Raw genomic sequence first — 9,986 nt, forward strand, 5'->3', positions numbered from 1 at the left:
ATATATTATACAATTCCAGGTTAATCTGACAACTAGATTAGGAAGAGAAAAGAAATGCAGTGAAGAGAAGTTTAAGTGCATGAGTGCCTTGGTTTAATGTTGTGGTTGCTTAAGTGCAGAAGAGGTTTCTTAAGCTGCTTCTTGAAAGATGTGATGGTCTCAGCAGTTTGGATAGAGGTTTGTAGCTCATTCCACCAGAGAGGAAAAGAGAGTGTGAAAGGCTTGGACAGTGGAAGTGGCTGGCTCCTAAAAGAGGAAGTCAATACTTCTGTGAGATCAGCAGACTGATTTAATGCAAAAAAGGGGAACTGTTGTAATGGTTATACTTGTAATACTCCAGGAGGATTGTTTAAACAAATTATTAATAAATAAATTATATAAATCAGAAGGAGTTTGTCATCTGAACAGTCTGAAGGATTGTTACTTGTAGAGTCTTTTGGGCTTGAACAGTCCCGCGCTTATAACATGGCGCTATTGGATTGCGATTCCCATAGCATCAAATATCGACGCAATGTGAGTGAACAGTTATTGAAAGGGAACTTTTTTTTTTTTTTTGTGAAAAAAAGTTCTTAATACCTTAAAATAGCTTGAATGTAACTCTACACCCTTGCCTCATTTAGAATACGTGGTTCTATGAATATGCTAATTAGCCCCGCCTCCACTCACGCCAGCTCACAGATTCACTCGGCTAACTTACTGGGGTAAATGCAGCACAATGGTATCGCTATTTACAACGTCGGACACATAACGGTAATTCATATGATTAGCCTTTTGCTTTACTCTATGCTATCAAAAAGCTAATAATGTGTTGTTAATGTTACACAAACCATGTTACCGTTCACCATCTCAGACTCAGTCAGCTGTCTTTTAAAAATCAGCATCCTTAGAATCGCTTTGAATAAAGTCATATAGTTCATCATATCATCTTAATATACATCATATATATATATATATATATATATATATATATATATATATATATATAATTCACCTGCTATATTGCTTAAAGTATCAGATTTTTCATATCAACAGAAAAATATGCCAGTGTAACCTGGCTTCTCTTGAGACTGCCCTGCTTCACGTCATTGTAATGATATGCTAAAGCCTGCCCGCATGTTGATCTGATTGGTTCATGGTAGTTTGTGATGTTAGAAACACAGACGATTTCGTACTGTGTTTTTGAGACTGTCTTTGGTTCAATGCAGTTTTAAGGAGAAAATACTCAGCAATGGTGTCGAATTTACACATGGTTTGTCTTAAAGCATATTAAAAACACCACATAGACATATAAACTACATTAAAAGCTGGATTTTCACTACAGGGGGACAATTATTGATAGATGAATCATTTCAGACAGAATGTATTGCTTGAATCCTCCAATTCAATTACCAGGGTTCCTGTGCCAGTTGCTGGAGCTTCACCTGCACACAAGCACAGACATCAGAAAAAGGCCAGCAAGAATTCTCCTCTTAAAAAAGTAAACACAAATTACCATCATTATCCAACGCCAAAATGATAGCTCTGTATTTGCCATCTTTGACTAAGGGAGATTCTCTATCCATAAGGCTCTTGACTTTAATAACTCCAGTGTCTGGAGTAACACTCAGCCAGCCGGCAGGATCAGTGCCAATTTTATACCTGGAAGGAACCAAACATACAGATTAAAACTAGAAATGTTCAGCAAGAACAACTAAAGTCTTGCCTGGTGGTTTAAAAACATTTGAAGTTCAAAGGATATACAGGCATGATATGATTTGAATTCTGCGTATGAGAGATTTGACATCAGCCTAGTGAGGCAAAAAATTATAATAATTATATCATTAAATAATTAAAATGTAATTATATAAATATATAACAACATTCGGTTTAAGATCTAGAAATCTGTAAAGAAATCAGTCAGAATTTTCAAATGGAATAATGAAATCTTACGTTATCTTATGTGATTTTCCAATGTCTGGATCAGTGGCTTTATAAGTAACTAATTCACTATCAACTGGTGAATCTTCAGGTTTGTTAATAACCTTCTCCTTTGGATTAAACTCCGGAGGCTCATTCACATCTTCTACATTCACAGTGACTGTGGCAGTGGAAGTGGCCAAAGAACCGACAAATGGATCATCGTTCTCAACAATCACAGACAGAATGAATTGCTTGTTCTTCTCAAAGTCCAGGGGCTGAATGGGAAAGAAAGTGTATTTTACTAAAGGAACATGATCACCAATTCCCTGTGGAAACACATGAGCAACACACAGTACCTTTACAGTGGTGATGATGCCCTCTAGCTGGCTGGGTTCAGTACTGACACTGAAAAACCCACTCTTGTCACCGCCAATAATCTTATATTTGGTTGACCAGGCAGGAGATCCAGGTTCATCTCCATCAGTAACTGTAAGTCTGGCCACTTCAGCCCCTACTTTATTCTCTGGGACAGATACAGTGTGCTAAAAAATAGAGACGTACGGTGTAAATAAGTACAAATAAAGTTGTAACACTTATATTATAATATTCTGAATTTATTAATATACATTACCGTGGTTTTCTCAAACTGAGGTGCGTTATCATTGCTGTCAGTCACAGTAATAACAGCTGTGCCAGTGGTTACATAACCTTCTCCAGCCCTGTCAGTAGCCGTAATTAACAAAGTATATCTGGAAAATGTCTGAAAAGAAAGATGTTTTCAGGTGAGTTTGTTTACATTAAATCATTCACCAATGTGAGATCCATTCATCATTTCTCACCTCTTTGTCCAAGCCTGAAGCATTCACACGAATTCCTCCAGTAACAGGGTTGATTGTAAACAGGTTTGGTTTTGGCAATGCTGGATCTTGCTTGACGATTGAGTAACTGATAACACCATTGTCAGTATCCTCAGTATCATCTGCATCAGTGGCTGTGACTGTCATAAACTCATGACCTTCAGTGAGAGAAGAAGAAAGACTGATTCGGTGAAACTGAAGAGGCATTTGAAAAAAAAACATTTCATTGAGAAACTGCATCATACACCTACCTATACCAGCAAGGCCGCCTTAATGCACGGGCTTACCTGGGCTGAAGCCCAGGGGCCTCCCAAGTTCAGGGGCCTCCCATGTTCAGGTTTATGATGAGCTGAAAAGGTCATATTGTTTTAACTTGTCAGATTTTGTCGCTGTATGTCGCTAGTCGCTTGTGGACGTTGGTAGTGCTGTCGCTCTAATGTTATTGTTATGGTGCGTTCACACCAAACGCGAAAAGAGCGTCTGGCGCGAGTGATTTCAATGTTAAGTCTATGCAAAGACGCGTTTATGCGCGTCTAGAGGTCCCGCGGTGCGAATGAGGCGTTACGGTTCGTGTCCGCTCAGTGCCGCTAACGTCTCCGCTTTGGGGTGTCTGTTGCGAGTGTGTTTAATCGACGTTTTTTTCAACACACGGACAGTATAATCATCAGCGATGCACGCGATTATATTTAGAAATAGACAAGCTTTGTTTCCAAATGCACCAAGCAATGATCCTTTCAATTTTATAAACTTTTATAAACCCAGCCAATATAATCACAATGAACACATCCAAAATAAAATCTTTAACATGTAGGCTATATAACAACTGCAAAGCGTCTAATTTGTAAACAAAATGATTTACGCACTAAATCCAGAATAAACTCACTGAGACTGTCGATAGTTTCTTTTCCGTGCATCATTTTATTATATCCATGTTTGTGGTTAGTTACTGTCAAATCATATAAAACAGTGAAATCGCCCTCGAACTCTTCTGTCTCTCCTGCACTCGAGACGGTGACGGGAGCTGAGCATGGAGCTGAGCTCCACTGAAAGGCTTCTTTCCTATTGGTTGTCGCTCGCGAAAATCGCTTCTCATTTGCATAAAGTTGAAATTTTGTTGCTGTGTGTGGTTGTTAAATAAAGTGTCTTGTGTTTATGTGCTCAGTGATATGTTAATAACAATATTAAAATTAAAAACAATATAAAAAATAAAAAAACTCACTGTTGTAGGTCTCGAAAGAAACTAATGCATTATGTAATGTAGATTACCTATTACACTTTTTTTTAAATGAGACTCTATTAATCGAGGGGATGGGGGGCCTACAAAACCTCTCAGCCCCGGGGCCTAACATTAGGTTAAGGCGGCTCTGTATACCAGCAGCTTCAGTAACACTTCCATTGAATGGATTTTGTGTAAAAACAGGCTTATTATCATTTTGGTCCAGCACATTTACAATAATTTCCATTGGCTTTTCTACAATATTCACATCAACTCCAGTCGCATGAGCTACAAGCTAAAGACAGGAGAAGAGATACAGGCATGTTAAGAGACAAATATCTGAGGTTGTTTGAAAACACAAATAAATTAAGAGTGATATATTTTAGTCCATTGTCTGTTAGCTTTGAGAAGTCAATATGCAAGTGTAGTTGAAGAAAACTGCAAAAAAAGAAAAAAAATCATGCTCTCAGCAAACAAATGAAAAGAGAACGTTTTATCTGATTAACTGGTGACAGGTTTCATAGAATTAAGAATGATCAGAAAATCCGACGCTGAAATACACCAAGAACTAAAAGTTGATGTTAAAAGTTAGAGAATATAAAACATCAACTTACTCTGTATGAAGCTTTTTTTTCTCTGTCGAGTTTCCGAGTCACAAACAGATTCCCTGATAATCTTTCTATAGTAAAAGTCCCATTAGGCTCCAGATCCGCTCCTTCACCTGTGATCCTGTATTCCACCTGAGCTTCCTTAGAATAGTCCGACGTTATCTAAATACAGAAAAAAACAAGACATAATAACAGAAAGAAACAATAACAAAAGATTTTGTCGATAACAGACAAAACTCTCTCGTCCATCTAATTTTGAACTTTCACTTCATGACTTTCTCTCACCTGGTGCAGTTTCTGTGGGAAAGGACCTTTGCCATCCTCAAGTATAGAGAATGGAAAAATAAGCCAACTTCCTCTCTTTGCTCTCTTTAGACCTGAAGACGACTTTGGAAACATCAGAACCAGATCATCAGAGGGAGAACAAGTTAGAGTAAAAGAAACTGAGCAGCAAAACATGTTTGTTAACAGTTAAATAATGGATAATGTTTACTACAGCTACTGACTGTATTCAAATCAGTCTGTAACAGTATTAATATATGAGGAGGGTAAAATTGTTGGGTCCCTTTTCAATAAACCAATTTAGGGTGATTCGAGACCTCTTCACTGAACATTATTTCCTTATAATAAATGGAGTACAATATAAAACAGTGTAAAGTTTAGGTAATCTTAGGTTTTAGGCTTTAGCTCTGCATAAATACAACATTGGAATTTTGTATTTGAGACTGATCAGAGAGAGCTGAGACAAATTACATTCATCAGCAGGGATTGGAAACATCATCAATTTAACACAGGCCTTCAATAATTAGTCCTAAACATGTACAGAAATTGAATTGTGCATTTACAGAACCATAAACCACACATAAAAACAGAAGTGTCCAATAGAGGTCAGGCTTGTACTGACAGCAGTTTCTTGTAGGAACTTGTTTGTACCTGTGGAGAGGAGATGTTCATGACCGTGTCCATGTGATGGTCCTCATGATGATGATGGACACGCTCAACTCTGACAGATACCGTGTGCTTCTTGCCACTGGAGTCCCAAGCGTCCACAGAAAACACCTTGTGGCCTTCATGAAGAGTCACTCGTCTCTTCAGTGTTACAGTCCCATCCGTGTCCACATCAAAACCCTTGTCAGAGGACTGGAAGAGAGTTCTTGTTCTTCCATCGCATGCATTAAAAATGACTGTCAGAAAAAGAGATTTAGTTGGCTCATTAAAACATCTTGTCACATGTAAACCTGGTTCCCTGAGTTTTAAGGCTACATGCTAATTGTAGTATTTCCCCTTGTTTCTGTGTTTGAGAAGGAAGGAGACCGGGGTCGGCTGGCTGAGGCTCGTGGGTAATTTTCAAATTTTCTAACATGCTAATCTTTTCATGTATTATTTACTTATAAATATTTAAAAAATTCTCAATCGATTTTACACATTTCTGTGTTCAGAGTGGAAGGCAATGGTATTAGTGGAAAGAGCAAGATAAGCAAATATAATAAGACATGGACAGGGGAAGGGAGGAGCAAGGTGTAATACGAGGGAGGAGAGGTAGAAGGATAGAGAACAGACGGGTTTCATATTAAATCAGAGCCACCCTAATTGACCATGTCATAAATTATCATTTATAATATGGTCTTTCCTTGAGAGAAGCTGGAGAGAGAGCCCATCCCAATAAAACAATCAATGTCCCTGGACAACAACTTCTGCAATCTCCTGATGTTGTGGCACACAACACTAGCCGCGTTTCCATTACACTTCAAATTGCGCAAATTGAAATTGTGGATTTTCTCCAGCACTTTCAAAAGAACTGACAGAAAAACACGCATGAGCCAAAGCATCTATCCCCAGAGGCAATGGAAGAGGCAGAGTGGACAAGGGGCGCACTGGGCTGTCTCGCTCAAAGCGATCAGATCCACCTCTGCCAAATGTCTTAGCCCTTACCTTGAGAGAAGATTTTTACATCACGCGGACCCTCTTGCACTCGCACACGTGGAAAGTATAACACAGCTTTAGTTATCAGCCTCAGGTCTGTGCACTTTAGAGGGGGCAAATGCTTAATCGAGTGAGGCCGGTGACCCCAGAACTTCTTGGGGGAGTCAGGACTACTTCACTGCTTCTCTGCTCCCCTCATGGGTGCTGATGAGAAAGCCAAATAATGAGAAAGAACCAAATTGCTTACCACAGCTATGCAGACGACACACAGATCTACTTAGCCCTATCGCCTAACGATTACAGCCCAATTGACTCCCTGTGCCAATGCATTGATGAAGTCAACAGTTGGATGTGTCAAAACTTTCTTCAATTAAACAAAGACAAAACTGAAGTCATTGCGTTTGGAAACAAAGATGAAGTTCTCAAGGTGAACGCATACCTTCACTCTAGGGGTCAAACAACTAATACAACTACTGTATTGTTTTATTAATACAGTATATACTTTTTTCTTGATATACCCCGAAAGAATGGAAGTGAAATGTGACAACATGCCCCATAGGTGGGGTACATTGTAACATGTGTGGGGCACATTGTAACATAACATATGACAGCTTAAAATGTTATCTGATCTAATGAAAAAAATATACAAAACAAACTAAAATATTTTTAAATAAAATACAATTAAAAAACTTTATTATTTAATATATATATAATAATGGCAATTTTTAATAATTAAATATAAACTCATTTTTGAGTTTTGACTACGAACACATGAAAACACAGCTATACAACATAGTTCAAAACAAATAAATAATTAGTAATTTCTGAACATTGACTCTCAGTCTTTATTCACCTTTTTCTCACGTTTTCTCAATAAAATGTATAAAAGTATAGAATATAATAGCATATTTCTAATAGGGGCACATTGTAACGCAGTGTGACAACATGCCCCCGCCTGCACAACTGGGGTTTAAACCCTGCTAGTGTCTTCTGCTAGTTAGCGAAGCATAAAATAACTATCTCAACTGTGAAATAACATCTTGGAGATTAAAATAATATCAGATTTGTCTTATTTTAAATAAACACAAAAAAATAGAGATGAAAAATTAACTTAAGTAAGAAATTTACTTTTGCTATGGTTTAATAAATGTCTATAGATATCTTCCAAAAAAAGTAAAATTTTGGCGGATTTTTTTTTTCTATATAGTGTTGATATGGCAACTAGTAAATACACAAAGTTTCGTCATCCAAGCATGTGCGGAAGTATTTAGAACAAGCGTGTTACAACTAGCCCCACATTAGGTTGTGCCCCGCGCTCCCCTAGATGCTTTGTTTCCAGACAAGACTTAGAGAAACTTGTGCATGCTTTCATCACCAGCAGGGTGGATTATTGTAATGGACTCCTCACTGGCCTTCCCAAAAAGACCATAAGACAGTTGCAGCTCATACAGAACACTGAGCAGAACCAGAACACATGAACATATCACACCAGTCCTCAGGTCTTTACACTGGCTCCCAGTTAGATTTAGGATTGATTTTAAAGTATTATTACTGGTATATAAATCATTCAATGGCCTAGGACCTCAATACATTGCAGATATGCTCACTGAATATAAACCCAACAGATCACTCAGATCATTAGGATCATATCAGCTAGAAATACCAAGGGTTCACTCTAAGCATGGCGAGTCTGCTTTTAGCTATTATGCTGGAACCAGCTTCCAGAAGAGATCAGATGTGCTCCTACAGTGGTCACATTCAAATCCAGACTCAAAACACTTCTGTTTAGCTGTGCATTTACTGAATGAGCACTGTGCCGCTGTTCGTCCGACTGTTTGTACTGTACTGTACTGTACTGAATTTAATTTAATTTAATTTTTCTAAACTGTTTTAATTATTCTTATTTCTTTTTATTATTTTACTTTCTTCTATGTAAAGCACTTTGAATTGCCATTGTGTATGAAATGTGCTATATAAATAAACTTGCCTTGCCTTGATGAGAGCTGAAGAGGGATCGGCTCACAAGCATTACAGATTCTTTAGCCCAATTACACTTTTTTTCATGTGTGTCCTCACAGAGACACAGAGACACACACTTTATGAAAAAACTGAGAAAATGAGAAAACTATGAGAACACTATGTCGCTGGAAATTCTAACAAAATATGGGCAGATAAATTGTTTCCAGAATAAGAAACATATGAGGAGCAATGGTCCTGTTGAGGCACGGGTGATGACCCTCAGAGAGTGGTGTTAGCACCATCAGCCAATGAATAGGTGTGATTCTATACAGGATTCGAGACATTGATACTCATTAATACATCATTAATCAACACTTAAAGTATTTGTGAGCTACACATTTTTTTTTATAGTCCTCAGTTTAACCATGGTTAAAAAGATTGCATTTCGTAAAGAGAGATTATTTAGCCAAATACTAAAAAATATTGTATTATTTTCAGATGCTTCAGTGTTTTGTATAAAGAGAACACAGCTTACCTCTTCCTAGTCTTTTTCCTTGGTGAAGGTCATCTCTGTGTACTTTAAAAACCAGCAACTCCGACTCAAAGCCTGGAGAACATGAAGACTCCTCCGCAAATCCACACAAAAGGACCTAATTTGAAGCATATTAAATCTCTTTATGTAACACATATACACTTAAAATGTATGGTATTTTGATTATGTAATCACTTCCAGCACAACAGCAGTCCATGTGAGCTAAACTGCGGATCATTTATCATTGCTTTGGCACAAAATGCATTCAACTACTAGCTCTCAACTTCATTAAACCTCTTAAAAAACACATTTAAAATGTCAAATAAAATCAGATTCTCAAAAAATAAAACAATTCTCTGAACATGATGAGTACAATCAAACACTAAAGAGATCCAAAGTTTTTGGAAAGTGCCCTGAATAAAATCCTACCTTACAGAGGAAAATAAGAACTCCCAATCGCACAATCTTCATTGTCTCAATTCGAAGCCAAATGTCTTAAAAAGGTATTTTAGGTAATACTTCCTTGTTGGTCTTTAAGATTGCACAGCTGTTTAATTGCTTGTGTTGCACTTTTATTATCTTTTTAGGGGGGAGGGGTCGCCTAAAGGAGGGGCATGAAGTGATGTAAATTTGATAGAAAAAAAAAATACAAAAAAAATAAATAAACTTAAAATTCTAAATACCTGCCTTTTTCAGTGAATGAAGACTACAGTATATCAGCATTTCACAATTTAGTACAGTATTTTTATGATTTGACTGGATCTAAGGGGGTCTATGAAATCGAAAGCTGTATCTGTTAGCATTTTAAATAACCTCAAGGGCAGTTTCTGGACTCACATGTTTTTCAGAAACCTGGTGAAACAAGTGTTAGGGAACACAACAAGTAACACAACCAGAAAAAGTTTTAAAGCACTTTTTAACAGTTGTTGTACTAATGGTAACAAAGTGGGGAAGAAGTAAAACTTTTATACTTTTATACATTATTTACCATT

General features: G+C 37.3%; 1 protein-coding gene across 1 annotated transcript; it reads right to left on the reverse strand.

The window, feature by feature from the left end:
- Window positions 1-1,344: 1,344 nt before the first annotated feature.
- LOC309492971 (cadherin-1-like) lies at window positions 1,345-9,555 on the reverse strand (the record flags this gene model as incomplete). Its single annotated transcript, XM_082162000.1, has 11 exons — window positions 9,424-9,555; window positions 8,998-9,112; window positions 5,514-5,764; window positions 4,866-4,967; window positions 4,587-4,742; window positions 4,023-4,267; window positions 2,739-2,937; window positions 2,256-2,441; window positions 1,930-2,174; window positions 1,493-1,638; window positions 1,345-1,421 (listed from the first exon to the last, which is right to left on the reverse strand). The coding sequence occupies exons 1-11, from the start codon at window positions 9,463-9,465 to the stop codon at window positions 1,345-1,347; spliced, it is 1,764 nt and encodes a 587-aa protein (XP_082018126.1). The 5' UTR covers window positions 9,466-9,555.
- Window positions 9,556-9,986: the final 431 nt, after the last annotated feature.

Source organism: Leuciscus leuciscus (assembly GCF_965113295.1).
Source record: "Leuciscus leuciscus genome assembly, chromosome: 2".
NCBI lineage: Eukaryota > Metazoa > Chordata > Actinopteri > Cypriniformes > Leuciscidae > Leuciscus > Leuciscus leuciscus.